The following is a 19,057-nucleotide window of genomic DNA, read 5'->3' on the forward strand; positions in this document are numbered from 1 at the left end:
TGTAACACCATGGAGAAAGACAAGGTGTTCAGCAAGTAAGGCTGAGAAAATGGACACAACCACTGATGAAATTAAACAAGAACCTATAGAGACCGAGTTTGTAACACCAGTCACAATACATGGTAGAGGAAGACAGAAAGCTGGCACACAAAGGTATATTTATTCATATAATTTTATGTCAAAAGATTTCAAAAAGAGAAATTTAGTTAAATAATAATATTTTTATGCCCCCAAAGTAGGGCATACAGTCTGTCTGTCTTTCCATCACACTTTGCTTTCAGGTTTTGAAAAATGCTCATAACTTCTATGTCGCTTCAGATAGCAACTTGATATTTGGCATGCATGTGTATCTCATGGAGCTGCACATTTTGAGTGGTGAAAGGTCTAGGTCATCCTTTAAGGTCCAATGTCAAAAAACAAATCCAAGGGAAGTAATTAGCTGTAATGGGAGATAATTATCTGAACCTTCCAAATGATATAATAAAATAAAATAAATCAAAGTTGCGCAGTAGGGAGCATTGTGTTATTGACAAACACATCCCTTGTTCTGGCCTATATTTTTTATAGTAAAAAGTTGCGTTTTGCGTAATGATTTTATCTGAGGCTCCTTAGCTTTATAAAAAAGAGGCTATTCACGCATTTGCAAGTAAACTTTCTTTAAATCCAGGTTCTTTCTCTTACTTTGCCCATGTAAAGCTTTGGGGCTCTATCTCTGAAATCCCCCGGATATGATTTCAGGGGATCTACGTCCAGGTCCAGATCAGCATCGTGCGAGAGCAGACAAACGAAAGAAGGACATTACAACTCTCAGAAACTCTTCGTCGGGTATGGAACATGGTTAAAATATTTTAAACAGTTTCATTTGGCTTAATAGCGGGCTTAAAATAATAGCGGGCTTAAAAATCTTCTACGTGAAAGTATTGTTCACTAATTGTTATGCCCCCGGTAGGGTGGCATATAGCAGTTGAACGGTCCGTCAGTCAGTCCGTCCGTCCGTCCGTCCATCTGTCTGTCTGTATGTTGGTCCGTCCGTCCGAAAACTTTAACATTGGCCATAACTTTTGCAATATTGAAGATAGAAACTTGATATTTGGCATGCATGTGTATCTCACGGAGCTGCACATTTTAAGTGGTGAAAGGTCAAGGTCAATGTCATCCTTCAAGGTCAAAGGTAAAAAACAAATCTAAGGGAAGTAACAAACTTTAAAGGGAGATAATTTCTATTTATTATTTTGCAGGTACGGATCATTTTTACAAGGGAATTAATATTTTTTAAAGGGATATATAAAAAAAAACAAAGCGGCGCAGAAGGGGGCATTGTGTTTATGACAAACACATCTCTTGTTTAAAGTATATTTATTTGCAATCAGTCATCTGTTTTTTAGCTCACCTGAGCTCAAGGTGCTCATGGTGAGCTTTTGTGATCGCCTTTTGTTCGTCGTCCATCGTGCGTTGTCCGTTGTGCGACGTCAACATTTGCCTTGTTTACTCTCTAGAGGCCACATTTATTGTCCAATCTTCATGAAATTTGGTCAGAAGAATGGTCTCAATGATATCTTGGATGAGTTCGAAAATGGTTACGTTTGCTTGAAAAACATGGCTGCCAAGGGGCGGGGCATTTTTCCTTATATGGCTATATATGGCTTTAGCAAAATCTTGTTAACACTCTAGAGGCCACATTTATTGTCCAATCCTCATAAAACTTGGTTTATGCGAAAGGAGACCGCACTACCACACATGGATAGGACAGTTGAGTTCGATAATGGTTTGAATCAGTAAAAAAACATGGCCGCCAGGGGGGGTCTTTTTCCTTATATTTATATAGTAAAAAAGCTTGTGAACACTCTAGAAGTCACATATTTTGCCTTATCATCATGAAATTTGTCAAAACATAAGTTATGTGGATGTCTCGGATGAGTTTGAAAATGGTCCTGATCAGTGCAAAAACATGGCCGCCAGGGAGTTTTCTTTATATGTATATAGTGACAACATGTGAACAGTCTAGAAGACACATTTTTTTCCCAATGTTCATGAAATTTGGACATATCTTGGAAGAGTTAAAAAATGGTTCAGGTCTGTTAAAAAAACATGGCCGCCAAGGGGCCATTTGTTGTTCATTCTTCATGATACTTGGTTAGAACATTTGTTCCATTGATATCTTGGGCTGCAAAGAACAAGTCATTTCTTTTTTATCTCAGGTGAGCGACTTTGGGCCTTTCAGGCCCTCTTGTCTTTTGTATATATATTCTACTTTTGCATTGAATGGATAGTTTACATTACACTTCAATTTTATAATAAACAAGTTCAGTTACATCAGATTAGACTCCCACTCAGAAGCAAAATGATTATGGCTATATGCAACCAGCAAAAAACAAGAACAGCTTGCGAGTTAATTGCAGTCTGTTCAGGTTTTATGCTGTTTGCTGTTAATCAGTATTTTAGGGTTGGAAATGAAGCATTTGTGACTTCAATCTAGTTAGAAAGGTCCTTAATTTAATTTGATTGTGTAAGGGAATTAAAACATGTGAGATGTGTTTATAGGTGGTAAAGGGTTAATAACGGAAATTTTGTTTTGACAGAATCTCCTGCTACACCAGAAAATAGTGTGGATAGTTCAGTTCAAGTGAAGAGAAAACGAGGAAGGCCAAAAAAGTCTGCTCAAACTAATGAAGAGGAAACTGACAACCCAATGACAGCAATACAAAGTAAAACACATATCAAAGCTGAAACAGACAATACTGAAAAGACAGATGTTGATGGAGCATCAAATAAAACCAAGATAAAATATGGTCAGAAAATGTCAATGAAAGAATCCAGTACATCAGATCTTGCTAGTTTTGAGGGAAAGGAAACAAGTCATTACCCAGATACTGGGATTGCAAATGGTTCTGAAAAGAAAGAGAAACGGAGAGAGGTTCATGTAAATTACAAAAGCTGCTCAGATGATGAAGGTGGAGGTTTGGTTATTGATGAGGGCGAAGATGATGCTGCTGAGAAAAATGAAAAACTTCAGAACGCAGATTTAAAAAAACCTGTGAGGAAAAGGTCAAAAACTGGAGACATTACTGAGACTGATGAAGATGATAGCCTTGATAAGGAGCTTAACAGTCCCAAAAGAAAGGGCATTCCAAAGATTACAGACAGTGATGAAGATGTCCAAGATAATCCTATTATCAAGTCATCTTCTGCAAGTAAATGTGTTCAGGGAAAACAGCTGAAAAGAAAATCTGCAGATTCAAAATTGGCAAAAGATGAAGAGGCAGAGAAGATTAAAGCAATGGCAGATGCAATGAAAAAGAAAATTGAAGAAAGGAAGTTGGAATCTGAATCTAAAAAAGCCAAAACTGTGTCTCAGGTTTGTACTGATAGAGATAAAATTACATCTGTGAAAGATGTGCCTTCAACAGTCAAGACACATGATGACAAAAATGATTCATCAACATCATATCAAGGCACTGACAAGCCATCCTCTAGCAACTTATCATCGGTTGTGCAGGATTCAAAAAGTACTACTCAAACTCTGAAGAATCAAACAATGCAGCCACCGTCTAGGGAAAGCTCTTCAGCTAATGAACCTCCAAATAAAGAGAGCATTTCCTGTGAACAGGTTCAGTTTGGAGTGGACAGTATTCTTCAGTCCTCAGAATTTCGACCAAGGGCTGATGCGCTTAAGGGATCTGTTATTGGTATACTTGCTTGGAATTTTAATTTCCTGTACTGAAATTAAAGCAATTAATAAATATAGGATCTGGCACGAGTTGTCATATCATACCATATTTTATTAAACGAGTTCATGAATTGTTAGTAAGCGAGCCTTAGCTTACTAACGAATTTCCTGGATGAGTTTAATAAAATATGGCATGATATGACAACGAGTGTAAGACTTTTTTTATCACATGCTTTTAAATGAGCAAATTAAATAAAATTTGCGCAAACATAATGATAAATCCTGAATGTTGTTTACATTTCGTGACGTCATTTGACGTTGCAACATCATTTCAGCAAAATAACAAAATGCTATGGGTCACTAAACGAAAACTTAGCCAATCAAAACGCTTAAAAATGTTGTATTACACATGTGTAATATAAAAAAATATGTAATGGCTGTATTACATGGGAAACAGGGTATAGCATGTGATAAAAGCCATTACAATCAAGTGTTTTCTAGCACTGGTAACTAAAGTTTTCAGTGATTGGCATAAGGTGAAGATGTTAAAGTAGCCAATTACTTGTTGAAAAGTAAACACTTAATCATAAAAATGTATTGATACTGTTGCTAAGATTAGATTTTTATGTCCCCCACCGCTATAGTGGGGGGACATATTGTTTTTGACCTGTCTGTTGGTTTGTTTGTTTGTGCAAACTTTAACATTTGCCATAAGTTTTGCGATATTGAAGATAGCAACTTCATATTTGGCACGCATGTGTATCTCATGGAGCAGCACATTTTGAGTGGTAAAAAAGGTCAAGGTCATCCTTCAAGGTCAGTGGTCAAATATATGGGTCAAAATCTCTCATTTAATGTACACTTTTGCAATATTGAAGATAGCAACTTGATATTTGGCATTAATGTGTTTCTCATGGAGCTGCACATTTTGTGTGGTGAAAGGTTAAGGTCATCCTTCAAGGTCAAATATATGGGGACATAGTGTTTCACAAACACATCGCTTGTTTATTGTGCATTTATGCGTAAAAATATGGGATTTATGTCATAAAACCATGTTTAGTCTCTTTATGCGTATATTAATATATCTTAGCATTTATTGCACAATTTCCATAATGGACTTGGTTCAATTTTGTTTTTTAATGTTATATCATTGAAGCCAATGAAAGTAGCAGAATGACATTGTTTTTATTCTGTGATTTTTAACATTACGTGCTGTTTTTATTCAATCATTCTTTGCAATGGCATCTTTTTTTAAGAAACCCTGGCTGCCCAACATGGTATGTCGCACATAGCACTTCCCATCGATGACAATGTCACATATCATCACTGGACCCTCGGGGATATCAACGCACTTATCAGGGTCAAATACCATGGATTTATGCAGAACCAGGTTTGTTATTATGAAAAACAAATGGATATATTAAAGGATTTATTGTTGTTAGCAAAAACAATCTATAAATACATGGTGTTTGGAGAAATATTCTGAAATGTGGTGTTTTGATTATTTCATGGTATGCATGAATGAGTGGAGAATAGCAGTGAATTATATTATGATAATTTCAGCTGAAACATCATGGTGTATTTATGACATCAACATTCATACGCCCTTCTGAGATACAGACACATTTCATGAAATCCTCAATTTACATATTATATAGTGTGTTTTTTGCTTGAATCTGCAATTGCATTTAAAAAAGAAAACACTATCTTATTGTGGAAAAAATGCAACCAAACAGAAGGAACATACAACTGGTGTTCGAGTGCTTAACACTGCTTCTTAAGGTTGCCATGGTGTAATGGATAAGGTGTCTGCCTAGAGACGGGAAGGTCACGGGTTCGATCCCCACTGTGGGAGCATTCTTTAGGACACCAAGTACTTGTTCTAGTCCCAGGAAACGTACTTGAGAGCCTTTGGATAAGCCTGAGGCTGTTGATGCAATCATGCTAAAATTTATAGGTGTAAATTTTAGCCACGTTCTGAAAAAACTGGGCTTAATGCATGTGCGTAAAGTGTCATCCCAGATTAGCCTGTGCAGTCTGCACAGGCTAATTAGGGACGACACTTTCCGCTTTTATGATATTTTTAATTTCAAGGAAATCCCACCTTACAGAAAATCAAGTTTAGGTGGAAAGTGTCGTCCCTGATAAGGCTGTGCAGACTGCACAGGCTAATATGGGATGATACTTAACGCACATGCATTAAGCCCAGTTTTCCCAGGACAAGGCTGATTTATGCTCCTGGTGATTGAGTCAGTACCTCATTCCCAGAGACCTTTGAGTTCTCAGCTTATGACGCATATACTGCTTCGAAGAGACGAGAACATTTTCTATCAATTTCTCTTTGTGCAGTTTGCACAGGCTAATCACTGTAATCAGGATGGACACTTTCCGCTGTTATGGTACCTTTTGTTTAAAAAAGTCTCTCCTAGAAAAAATCCAGTGAAGGCAGAAATTGTTGTCCCTGATTAGCCAGTGTGGACTGCACAGGCTAATCTGGGAGGACACTTTATGCACATGCATTTAGACCTGTTTTCCCAGAATGTGGCCTATAAGATCCATTTGAACCACTGTCTTTTTCAGGGACTTGTGCATATTGCCCCCAAAATGGAGTACCAGCCAATATTTGGATATGAGAGAGAGACGCTGAATGAGGTGGCAAAAAACTGGGCTTCCATTTACGTCCGACCAAACTCTTCACTTGTAAGATGTAGGTTTAATATGGAGGTTTGATTTTTGTGAAAAACTGCATTTAATGTCGATGTTTTCGGTGATATCAGTGATGATGCCCATATATATGACACAATTTGAGCTATTGTCCTCTTGTAATAATGTCATATATATGTCATATAATAGTTTTGAGCTATATTTTTTAGCTAAGCCATTAATGATTTCTAGTTAACAATGTTTTTCAGGTCGTGTGAATGCTTTCAACTCGGAGATTATGAAGATTGAGGCTGTGCAGTTTCAGGACCTTGTACCCCCTGAGTCCCTGTTCTGGTATGGCATTAATACCCCCTGAGTCCTTGTTCTGGTATGGCATTAATACCCCCTGAGTCCTTGTTCTGGTATGGCATTAATACCCCCTGAGTCCTTGTTCTGGTATGGCATTAATACCCCCTGAGTCCTTGTTCTGGTATGGCATTAATACCCCCTGAGTCCCTGTTCTAGTATGGCATTAATACCCCCTGAGTCCCTGTTCTGGTATGGCATTAATACCCCCTGAGTCCCTGTTCTGGTATGGCATTAATACCCCCTGAGTCCTTGTTCTGGTATGGCATTAATACCCCCTGAGTCCTTGTTCTGGTATGGCATTAATACCCCCTGAGTCCTTGTTCTGGTATGGCATTAATACCCCCTGAGTCCCTGTTCTGGTATGGCATTAATACCCCCTGAGTCCTTGTTCTGGTATGGCATTAATACCCCCTGAGTCCCTGTTCGGGTATGGCATTAATACCCCCTGAGTCCTTGTTCTGGTATGGCATTAATACCCCCTGAGTCCCTGTTCTGGTATGGCATTAATACCCCCTGAGTCCGTGTTCTGGTATGGCATTAATACCCCCTGAGTCCCTGTTCTGGTATGGCATTAATACCCCCTGAGTCCTTGTTCTGGTATGGCATTAATACCCCCTGAGTCCCTGTTCTGGTATGGCATTAATACCCCCTGAGTCCTTGTTCTGGTATGGCATTAATACCCCCCGAGTCCCTGTTCTGGTATGGCATTAATACCCCCTGAGTCCTTGTTCTGGTATGGCATTAATACCCCCTGAGTCCCTGTTCTGGTATGGCATTAATACCCCCTGAGTCCGTGTTCTGGTATGGCATTAATACCCCCTGAGTCCCTGTTCTGGTATGGCATTAATACCCCCTGAGTCCGTGTTCTGGTATGGCATTAATACCCCCTGAGTCCCTGTTCTGGTATGGCATTAATACCCCCTGAGTCCTTGTTCTGGTATGGCATTAATACCCCCTGAGTCCTTGTTCTGGTATGGCATTAATACCCCCTGAGTCCCTGTTCTGGTATGGCATTAATACCCCCTGAGTCCCTGTTCTGGTATGGCATTAATACCCCCTGAGTCCCTGTTCTGGTATGGCATTAATACCCCCTTAGTCTGTGTTCTGGTATGGCATTAATACCCCCTGAGCCCCTGTTCTGGTATGGCATTAATACCCCCTTAGTCTGTGTTCTGGTATGGCATTAATACCCCCTGAGTCCCTGTTCTGCTATGTCATTAATAAACCCTTAGTCCCTGTTCTGGTATGGCATTAATAACCCCTTTGTCCGTGTTCTGGTATATCATTATTACCCCCTGAGTCCCTGTTCTGGTATGGCATTAATACCCCCTGAGTCCCTGTTCTGGTATGTCATTAATACCCCCTGAGTCAGTGTTCTGGTATGGCATTAATACCCCCTTAGTCTGTGTTCTGGTATGGCATTAATACCCCCTGAGTCCCTGTTCTGCTATGTCATTAATAAACCCTTAGTCCCTGTTCTGGTATGGCATTAATAACCCCTTTGTCCGTGTTCTGGTATATCATTATTACCCCCTGAGTCCCTGTTCTGGTATGGCATTAATACCCCCTTAGTCTGTGTTCTGGTATGTCATTAATACCCCCTGAGTCCCTGTTCTGGTATGGCATTAATACCCCCTGAGTCCCTGTTCTGTTATGTCATTAATACCCCCTGAGTCCGTGTTCTGGTATGTCATTAATACCCCCTGTGTCCCTGTTCTGGTATGGCATTAATACCCCCTGAGTCCCTGTTTTGGTATGGCATTAATACCCCCTGAGTCCCTGTTCTGGTATGGCATTGATACCCCCTTAGTCCGTGTTCTGGTTTGTCATTAATACCCCCTTAGTCCGTGTTCTGGTATGGCATTAATACCCCCTGAGTCCCTGTTCTGGTAAGTCATTAATATCCCCTGAGTCCGTGTTCTGGTATTTCATTACTAACCCCATGAGTCCCTATTCTGGTATGTCATTAATACCCCCTTAGTCCGTGTTCTGGTATGGCATTATTACCCCCTGAGCCCCTGTTCTGGTATGGCATTAATACCCTCTGAGTCCCTGTTCTGGTATGTCATTAATACCCCCTGAGTCCCTGTTCTGGTATGTCACCGTGTACCCCCTGAGTCCCTGTTCTGGTATGTCACCGTGTACCCCCTGAGTCCCTGTTCTGGTATGTCATTAATACCCCCTGAGTCCCTGTTCTGGTATGTCACCGTGTACCTCCTAATTCCTTGTTCTGGTATGGCATTAAAGGCAGTTTCAGGACCTTGTATCCCCTGAGTCCTTCTTCAGGTATGGCATTTAGGGATATGTAAGGGAATAAGATTGTAGATTTTATGGGGATCAAAGGGGAAAGAAGAATAAAGAGTTTAGAAGGCCAGAAGTTTATTGGATTCAGAGCGGGGCAATTTCAGGGCAATACGTGTATGTGTTGTTGTTTTTTTTAGGCAAGAAGCATCGGGATTTAGCGTTATTGATGGCAAAAAGTTGTTTAAAAATAGGGGTATTTTGACTGCAAAAAAGGTATGGGTTTGAGCCATTTTGACTTCAAGAAGTGAAGAAATTTAGTTCAAACAAAATGGCGGAAGGTTCCCCTTCGATTTTCTTCCGCAACCGTTTTATGCCCCTTTTTCATTTGTTGATGTTCTTGTAAAATTAGACAAAGTTTGTAACCATTCTTGTTGGTATTGGCTGTTAGTGATTTTATAGAATAATAGACAGTATTACTTGATATTAATTATAACAATAAACTATTTTTAAGAAGGAACATACCTCATGGAATATATGCTGAATGGATCATATAAGTATATGAACTTAAGTTGAAACAACACAGTTAACCCTTTCCCCCATAACAAACAAAGTTATAAATGGCTTTTGCAACCAGCATAAAACCAGAACAGCCTGTGAGTAACTCGCAGCCTGTTCAGGTTTTATACTGTTTGCTGCTCATCATTAACTAAGGGTAAGGGTTGGAAATGAAGCCTTTAAAACTTTAATTTAGTAAGAAAGGTTTTTAATTAAATGTTACTTTCTTAAGGACTAAAAATGTATCAAAATATGTATCTAAGTGGTAAAGGGTTAAGTCAATTACAAGGTACATGTACAAAATTTACCCTCTGACCATTGTTCACCAAAGAGGTCACCCTGCACCTTTGCCCATCCATTTTGTTTTGACCCTCTCGCATTTTCAGAATGTAGCTAAATCCCTAAATTGTATGGGGTAATGGTGTTTTGAGGGGAAAAGTGCATGGTGCTTAGGGGGTTTAGAGGTACAACTGGTTTTTAGGGCAGGACGTTTAGAGTGTTTGAAGGCAAGAAGTATATGGTTTAAAGGATTTAGGGGGAGAGTGTTTTGTGTTTTGATTGCAACACGTTTTTAGGATTAAAGTGCTTTTTAAAAGCATGGAGCGCATGGGGCTTGAGAGAGAGAAGTTAAGGCCGTTTTGAGGGCAAGAAGTGTAGGGAATTTCAGGCAATAAGTGTATGATGGGCTAAGATAGTTTTTTGTTGTTTTTTTTTTGGGGGGGGGGGGGGGAGGAGTCTGGGGATAATAGAGTTCTGAGGACATGTAATGCATGGGGTTTAAAGGGATTTCATAGCGAGTGTTAATGCTTTTGTATGTGAGTACTATTGTTGGTTTTTTGTATCGATGATTATTTTGTCCATGCCTTTCAAACTTGTTACTTCCTGTATGATGTATCTAAATGTTTGGGAAAATAACGTAAATAACTCTTAACAAAAATTAATGCTTTCAGAAAAAAATAGCATGAATTATTGTATATGATACCTTGCAAATTATGGCATGTATTCAGTTATATACTTTTAACCCTCATTAGTTGAACCACAATGCTTCCATCTATTTAGTCCATCTGTTATGTGAAATGTAGTATCTTAAAATGTTATCTTAAAATAATATGTTAAATACGTAAATACAGATTTTAAATGTTTTTGTTTTAGTCCTAAACAAGCATTTGCGGACCTAGACATGATTCTGCAACAAATCAAAAGGTAAGAAAGATAGCATTTTTTCTGTGACAAAAAAATCAGTGTCATTTTGTGTGAGATCTGCAAAATATTTAATGGAGCTATACTAACGAGTCACAAGATGGCTACTGCCCAACATTTATCTTCATAATTAAATCCAACTGAGAAACTGCAAGCATGTGTTTCTCCTAACTTGACTTGTAGGGTATTTCATATTGGTACATTTCCTTCATAAGGTTACAAGTTGATATGATTTGTCCTTTGATACAACTCTTTGTCACGCACACAGGTTGGTGAATTCATTTGGTTTTTATTTTAAAACACCACTTTAGTTTTTATTCAAACATTAACTCATCCCATGACTTTGGTATAAAAAAAACATTTAAAAAATATTGCCAAATGGAGATAGATTTTAAAGTCAAGCATTAATTTTGATTTGTTAAACGACCACTGAAAAATTAAACTTAAAAAATCATTTAGGTAGGTACTTAAACACACTTTTTATTCACTTTTTATTGTTTTGTTTTTTTATCTAGTGTTTGGATAAACTAGTATTTGCCTATATTGATTGCTGTTTAACTCTCTTTTAAAAAGCCTGAGTGTTGGACAGTACCTTGTTAGGAACAACCCGAAGAAAGAAACAATGAACATCATGAAAGCTGTTACTGAACCAGACAGGTATTGTGGCAGTTATTGTCACCTTGTATTAGTATTCCTCAGACTAGAAAGATGAATAAAAAAGATTGAAACCTTAAATAAATATTTTAAAAACTTTAAAAATAAATGTGGGAAGTTATTTGCTATACCTTGAGTTCTTCAATCTTTATGAAGGATTTGTTTTACATGACTGTGTGTTTGCATCATACAAGGCAAAGAGAAAAGCAGTTCTTTTCAGTCAAATAATAATCACAATACACGCAAGTCCACAGAAAAAAAGCACAACTATTTTTTTAGCTTGGCTGTTTTCGGAGAAAACCCGAGGTATTGTCGTAGCCATAGCCATAGTCATAGCCAGCTCGTCGTGTCGTCAGCGACGTGCTTAAACCTTAACATTTTGTTAACCTTTTGAACATTGGCTCTAAAATCAAAGTCCTTCCACCAACAACCTGAAACTTCATATGTAGCTGCACCTTCATGAGTTCTACACGCCACACACATATTTGGGTCACTAGGTCAAAGGTCAAGTTCACTGTGACCTCTAGAAAAATAATAATACAAAATAAATTCTGACAAGCCTTCATTTATTAAAAACTGCACCAGCAGCCGAGCGTTGCCACCCGTTATGCGGTGCTCTTGTTACCTAACTATACCCGCAGTGATGCAGATGAAGAACAACAAATGTATAATGTATAATAATGAATAGTAAAAGCCTTGTCCTGGAAAACTAGGCACTCTGCACAGGCTCTTTAGGAAAATCCAGTGTAGTCGAAGTGTTGTCCCTGATTAGCCAGTGCGTACTTCACAGGCTAATCTGGGACGTAACTTAATCCACATGCATTTAGCCCAGTTTTTCCAGGACGTGGCTCATATACTGAATCTTGTTGTTGCCTTTGATTCAGTACTAGTTATGACCTTCACCTTGCACACACGACCTTAATGATGTCCAAGGTCAACAAGCCACCAGTGGTTCAGTGGTTGCCGATAGATACCAGGCACCTGCTGCCCCATCATAGGAAGTTGAACCTCATACCTTGCACATTCCCCCCACCCGGTGAGTATGGTGAGGTGACCTTTGGGGGTTAACACTTTGTTACTAAGATACACACTTTGACAAGTTTGTTATCAGATTAAATTAAAGAATTTTCTTTCTAGAAACAAGTTTAAAGGCTTCATTTACAACTCCCAGATACTGATGAGCAGCAGACAGAACAAATCCTGAACAGCCAGCGAGTTATGGTAATCGCAGGCTGTTCTGGTCTTATGCTGGTTGCATATGGCCATTTTTTTCACTTTGTTTCTGAGTGGAATAGGATTAAATGCTTCGTAATTTGGTTTAGAAGTTATCAGTTCAACCAGTTTCCCCACCCACTAAGGTATCTTACGTTTAATGATCTTTATGTTATTAACTTATTGTATTGTTGGACATAATGGCGATAAAGCAGTTTATTGTAGGCTTATCACTTAGTGGTAAGGTTATTTTGTGGTTTTAATCATGGGTAATGTACAATTAGTTGCCAATTAAAACAATCGCTTGATTATCTTACATATAACCCTCGTTCTGTTACTACTAACCTCCTCTTTGTTGTTGCACAAAATGATGGCAATAAAGCAATTTGGCATTAGTTTTATCAGTTAGTATTGTAGCGGTCAGTTCAGTCTTATAATCATGGTTAGTAATGCTACTCTTATTCCTAGATAAGCACTGCTCTGCTGAGTGGTTAACAAATATGGCAAAATTTTGCTTTTGTTGTTTTTAGATCAGCGGGGGGGTGGGGGGGGGGGGGGGGGGCAGCTGGTTTAGTCGTATACTAGTGTTTATTTACCCTACTCACTATTTCCTAGGGTTTGGCTTTTCTTATTGATGCGGTTTATGTAAAATTAGTGTTTGGGGAGAATTGCTTCAAAACGTATTTTATTACTGATTAGCATACATTAAGTTAATAGTACATGGGTAAGCGAGGTGATTAACTGTCACATCCCAGAATGACATTCCTGTGCTCTTATCAACTTTTCCTGTTGACAATTATTGTACAGGATATGTTTTATATAGGGAATGGAAGAATCATTTGTTTTTAACTTTTATTATCTTCTTGCATACAACTCTATTATGTATACAACTTCATACATCTGCACAAACGCTGCCTTTTTATGCAAACTTCAAAAGCAAATTGAAATAATTTGCGATTAGCAAAGGAAATAAGTATGTGCTAAGCATTTTGTCACAGGTTCATAAATGTGTACCTAAATATTAATAACATGAGCATGCATGCATTATAAGTCCCCTACCTGTGAAACCGGAGGGGACTTATGGTTTGCGCTCTGTGTGTCTGTCACACTTTTCTGGATCCTGCCATAACTTTAAAAGTTCTTCATATTTTTTCATGAAACTTGAAACATGGACAGATGGCAATATGGACATTATGCACGTCATTTAATTTTGTTTCTACGTCAAGAATTCTGGTTGCTCTGGCAACAAATAGACTAGAAATATTGCTAAAAATGGTGGAGTTTCACCGGTAGGGGACTATTGTTGCTTGGCAATAGTTTTGTTAATGTCTTGTTTTGCAGACATGGGGCCTGTTGAGAAAAAGAAATTCCAGCGCAAGAAAAAAAAGAAGTCAAAGAACAAACAAAAACCATAGTCAGGTAGTGTAAAGGTGCATAGAAACTTCAAAAAGAACCAACCAAAATCATAATCAAGTAGTGGAAAGATGCTTATAAACTTCATTAGAAAAATCTCGACATGGTCTCTTGATTGTTGAAAAAAAGTGATGCAAAGATCACTAGTGCTAGTGATCACATATGCTTGAATAAATGTGTAATGAATATATGTTCAATGCAAATTGCACTAATTATTCATCAATTGTTATGCATTTTGTTGTTAAATGTTATAATTTAATAAAAATTGCGTCTATTCCATTTGTTTTGCTTTTTGTGGAAAATGGAAATAATATCAAATATTAAGGAGAAATATTTACAAATGTACATTGTGCTTAGGCTCATGGAAATGTTGTACAGGGCCCATATTCACCAACCAATCTTACACTTAAGTCTAAACAAGAGATGTGTTTGTCAGAAACACAATGCCCCCTATAACTGCGCCGCCTTGATTTAAATATTTTTGTTTTTAATTATATCCCTTTAAACAAGAGTGCCAAACTGTCACAAGATACGCCCGTTTTAAGGCTTTGGACAACTTGATAACTTTACCTTGACCCATATTTGAACTTGACCTACATATCATCTAGACACAACTTCTGACCAAAGTTGGTGAAGATCTGATGAAAACTACTTCAATTAGAGAGCGGACACCATGCTTAATGCTTGAAATGAACTAAGTGACCTCGTGCCCTAGTTTTTAACCTGGTATGACCAATATTTGAACTTGACCTACTGGTAGATATTGTCCAGACACAACTTCTGACCAAATTTGGTGAAGATCGGATGAAAACTACTTCAATTAGAGAGCGGACACCATGCTAAATGGTTTAAGTGACCCCGTGACTTAGTTTTTGACCCGGCATGACCCATATTCGAGCTTGACCTAGATATTGTCCAGATACAACTTCTGACCAAGTTTGGTGAAGATCGGATGAAAACTACTTCAATTAGAGAGTGGACACCATGCTAAATGCTTGAAATGCACTGAGTGACCATGTGACCTAGTTTTTGACCCTGCATGACCCATATTCAAACTTGACCTAGATATTGTCTAGATACAACTTCTGACCAAGTTTGAAGAAGATCGGATAAAAACTATTTGAATTAGAGAGTGGAAACTGCTGTGGATGCCGCCCGCTACCATGGTGAAACTATTATACGTCCCGGTTTTTTAAAAAAGAGCGTATAAAAATATTACTTTCCTTGTAAAAATGAACTGTACCTGCCAAATGATAAACAGAATTTATCTCCTTTTAAAGTCCCTTTAAAGCTCTTACTTCCCTTAGATTAGTTTTTTCACCTTTGACCTTGAAGGATCACCTAGACCTTTCACCACTCAAAATGTGCAGCTCCATGAGATACACATGCATGCCAAATATCAAGTTGCTATCTTCAATATTGCAAAAGTTATGGGCAATGTTACGTTTTTCAGATTGATAGACGGACAGACGGATGGACTGACAGTTCAACTGCTATATGCCACCCTACCGGGTTTTTACAAAAAAATCATGACTTTGTAGATGATTCCGAGTTATATGACCTACCTTAACAGGGTAACTGTTAAAAACAACTACTAACCCAGACATAAAAATTATATCAGGTACTTTGTATCAAGGACTAGATTGCACTTTACCGGTACGCAGTTGTTTACCATTTTCGACAAAGTGGGGGTTTGGGGGCGGTAACCCCTGATACCAAGGAAATATATATATGTATAGGATAAAAAGGATAATTAGGTGTTGCGTTAGGTGTTGTGGGATAGGGTACCTTTTCCGTTCTTTTTGACGTAACGGTAAAGTGCAATTGCCCCGTATCAAATTGATATCAACGTTGTAGAATGAGGAAGATATTTTTATGGAGGAAGCAAGTCGTCTTTAATTTACCAGTGGATTTGTGTGCATCTACAAATTTGCCAAGAAGGAATCATTGTCTTCTTCAGATACAGCACTCTTTCTAAATAGAAGATTTTGCGACATATTGAGTTATAATTCCTGAAATATCTTTAATATTGTGCAATCTTAAGATCATTTTTTGATCAAATTAAAATGCTTGAAAATATTTCACTCTCTAATACAAATCCACATTTGCAATTACACTTACTGGTCATCACAAACAAGTCAAGCATTTAACTAGTTTCTAACATTTATTTTCACATGGTCCCGGTGTAGGTGTACAATAACCACGATGCAGGATCACGTGGGGTTCACAAATGGATGTTAATGGATGTAAACACACCTGTAAGGTGATTTTTTTCATATAACTTTTTAAAACAATTTTTCTAAAGAATTTCAACTAGTGCATGAAAGACAGTTTTTTATGTGGCTTATGGCAATGTGAAAAACAATGTGAATTATTGTATTTAATAAGCCTCTGTTCTTGGTCAAAAATTTTATGTTTAAAGCCGTTCATGTACATGTTTATGCTGTACGCAATATGAAACTTCAGCATCGGTTTGAGGCGTATTCAATAATGTATTCTTAAATCTTAAGATATTGGCACACACTGCTAGAAAAACTGCCTTAAATGCACTTAAGATTTTTGCAAACATATTTCAATAACTTGAGATATTTGCAAAAATAAAGTTCTTAACAGTGTGTTTTCATTCTGTCCAGTCCATGTGTAAACCCCAGCTAACCCTGTTGATCCTGCGCCCTTATAACAAGATATTAAGATACAATGGATGTAGGTGCAGTGTGAGCAGTGTTTCTACAAATGTTTTACATCACTTCACTAACACAGTTATCATTTATGTAACAAATAATGGTGAAACCTTGAGGCATAGAAAGTTTAAATTATCTGATATTATAGGCATGTTGTACAAAAAGAGCTTCACAGATTAAGACATCAAGTATAAAACTGCACAACACCAAGTACATTGAACATGGTGAAAACAAAGACCAACAGGATGTCTAAACAATATCAATGATCACTCAGAAAATTTCATTTTATGAAAATTGCACCAAATTCTAAAATAAATATTAAGTAAGAGATTCTGTCATTGAGAACAAAACAGCTGTGAAAATTGGTTTGCCTCTCACAGTGCAAGTCTATGATACTATTGCCTAATAACAACAACAATAACAACTAGTGATAACCTACATATAGTTTTTTAACTTATCTATATGACAACACAGGTGTGCACTCTCACTCCAGCCAGTGTCATTCAGTTGTAAATCCTTCCATCCCCACCATGAAGCTTTCTTTAGATCACCCCAAAGATTCCAAGTACTGGTAGTAACGGTAGTAACCAAAAATCTTACTAAAGAGTGTCTCAATAAGCCTGAGGATTTTGATGCAATTAAGCTTAAATACTTTAAAGTTCATTTAATGCAAACAAATTTTGGCCAGTGACCACGATGTCAAGTTTAATAAGACCAAGCAGTTCATAGCTTGCATCAGTAACTCTGTATTACAACTCAATAAGCCTAAGGATTTTGATGCCATCCAATAGTTGTACATTCAATTAATGCACACACATTTTGGCCAGTGACCATGATGTCATGTTAAACAAGACCAAAGGAACTATCAAAGCTCGTGTCAGTAATTCTGCATTACAAATAAATAAGGAATCCAATGTATCTCATACATCGTAGATCAAATATATGTAATAAACATCCATGAACAAAGTTTACAACGCTACAAAACCTCATCAATAAACAACCATGATATATACCATTTTGAGGGACTAAATAACCTCCACCTTGAACCCACATACATTAACATGTAAGCAAACTATTTGAGTCATATAAAATCCTTTCTTTTCTTACCATTAACATTTGAAACAAAGTGCTTGTTTAACAATATGGTATAATAATTAAATGAACAAAAAAAATCTATGAAGTAAACATCAAATGGAAATCCGTAAATTATTTTGTTTACATGCTGAAAACAAATGATACAACAAGTCAATGTCAATTTGATAAAAATGCAAAGCCATGCTGTACATGCCGGTAACACAAAAAATGTATAATTGTTCATTAAGGTTGATCATTCTTGTGGTGATTTTCTTCCTTATTTTGTTCAGAAGTTTAGTTATGTAGATGTTTTTAACTATACCCACCAGATAAAATTTTACAAATTCTTTATGTTATCTTAAAATTCAACGCAAGTGACAGGAATTTGTTCATTACTCATTTTCAAAATTATAAATGTGCAGGAAGATCGATGAATCTAAAGAAAGGAATACTTTTACATACAAGTTAACACAATGGACAAATAAGTGAAAGCTCAAAACTTTTAAAGCTATAAAACTTGAGCATGACATAAAATGACATAATTAAACTAAATCTTGTCAAAGAAGTGAAGTCACAAGTAATAATGGTCTTGGCACCTATAATATAAAACAAGCTGAAATACTATGTACTTCATTCCGATTTAATATCTTGTTTTACAAAAATGTTATCTGAAATTGCCATTTACTTTAACCTGAAGTTGTTTTGTTGTCACTAGAAAATTCTACTTGTAAAATGAAAGTAATTTTGTTTAAAAAAAGCAACAAAGATTTTAACACCACTTACAATCATTCACAGATAAATAAAATTGCATAAACAATATTGCTACATTTCTTTAATGTAAACAACAACCTTAAAGGTCAGCATTAACAATATACATCTAACAAGGAATCATAAAGCTTTGACTAAAGTTCAAATGCAAATTATGACTAAAACATATACTAATCTCCCACAATGTTTAATATAAAACTTACAAACAACTCCACATAAGGTTTTTGCCTGAAGCGTATCAAACACTTTATTCGTGTCTAAAGGGTATTTAACCTTCTATTTGCTTAGCATATCATAACCTACTGGGCTAATTTTTAATTCATTTGTATTCAATCTATAGGCAGATACCCATTTTATCTTGAGCACTGCCTACCATGAAACCCCAGTCATAAGTCGAGATTTGTACATCTCATGTATTTAAAACACATGTTTAATTCAAATATGGAATGCAATATTTGTGTCCCTATTATTTAAAACCTGCAAAGTTTTTACTAAGTTAGTGATCCATAATTTCATTCTCAGAGATTATATACCATTTATATCAAACAAAGTAATTGTGTCCACATTCTCGGAAACT

General features: G+C 37.1%; 1 protein-coding gene across 1 annotated transcript; it reads left to right on the top strand.

Annotated features, from left to right (window-relative positions):
* The first annotated feature begins 800 nt into the window (after positions 1–800).
* Positions 801–14,234, top strand: LOC127863967 (little elongation complex subunit 2-like). The gene is made up of 9 exons (XM_052403640.1): positions 801–825; positions 2,580–3,686; positions 4,924–5,057; positions 6,248–6,374; positions 6,580–6,664; positions 10,631–10,681; positions 11,252–11,335; positions 12,217–12,368; positions 13,886–14,234. Exons 2-9 carry the CDS (start codon positions 2,690–2,692, stop codon positions 13,957–13,959), a joined length of 1,704 nt encoding a protein of 567 aa, XP_052259600.1. The 5' UTR covers positions 801–825; positions 2,580–2,689; the 3' UTR covers positions 13,960–14,234.
* The last annotated feature ends 4,823 nt before the right edge of the window (positions 14,235–19,057 follow it).

This window comes from Dreissena polymorpha, unplaced genomic scaffold, assembly GCF_020536995.1.
Source record: "Dreissena polymorpha isolate Duluth1 unplaced genomic scaffold, UMN_Dpol_1.0 chrUn071, whole genome shotgun sequence".
In the NCBI taxonomy this organism is placed as follows: Eukaryota; Metazoa; Mollusca; class Bivalvia; order Myida; family Dreissenidae; genus Dreissena; species Dreissena polymorpha.

Coding starts and splice junctions, on each gene's coding strand:
- LOC127863967 (XM_052403640.1), top strand. CDS start 2,690: ATGACAGCAATACAAAGTAAAACACATATCAAAGCTGAAACAGACAAT. Junction 6,375..6,579: donor AAACTCTTCACTTGTAAGAT/GTAGGTTTAATA, acceptor AATGTTTTTCAG/GTCGTGTGAATGCTTTCAAC. Junction 6,665..10,630: donor CCCCCTGAGTCCCTGTTCTG/GTATGGCATTAA, acceptor TTTTTGTTTTAG/TCCTAAACAAGCATTTGCGG.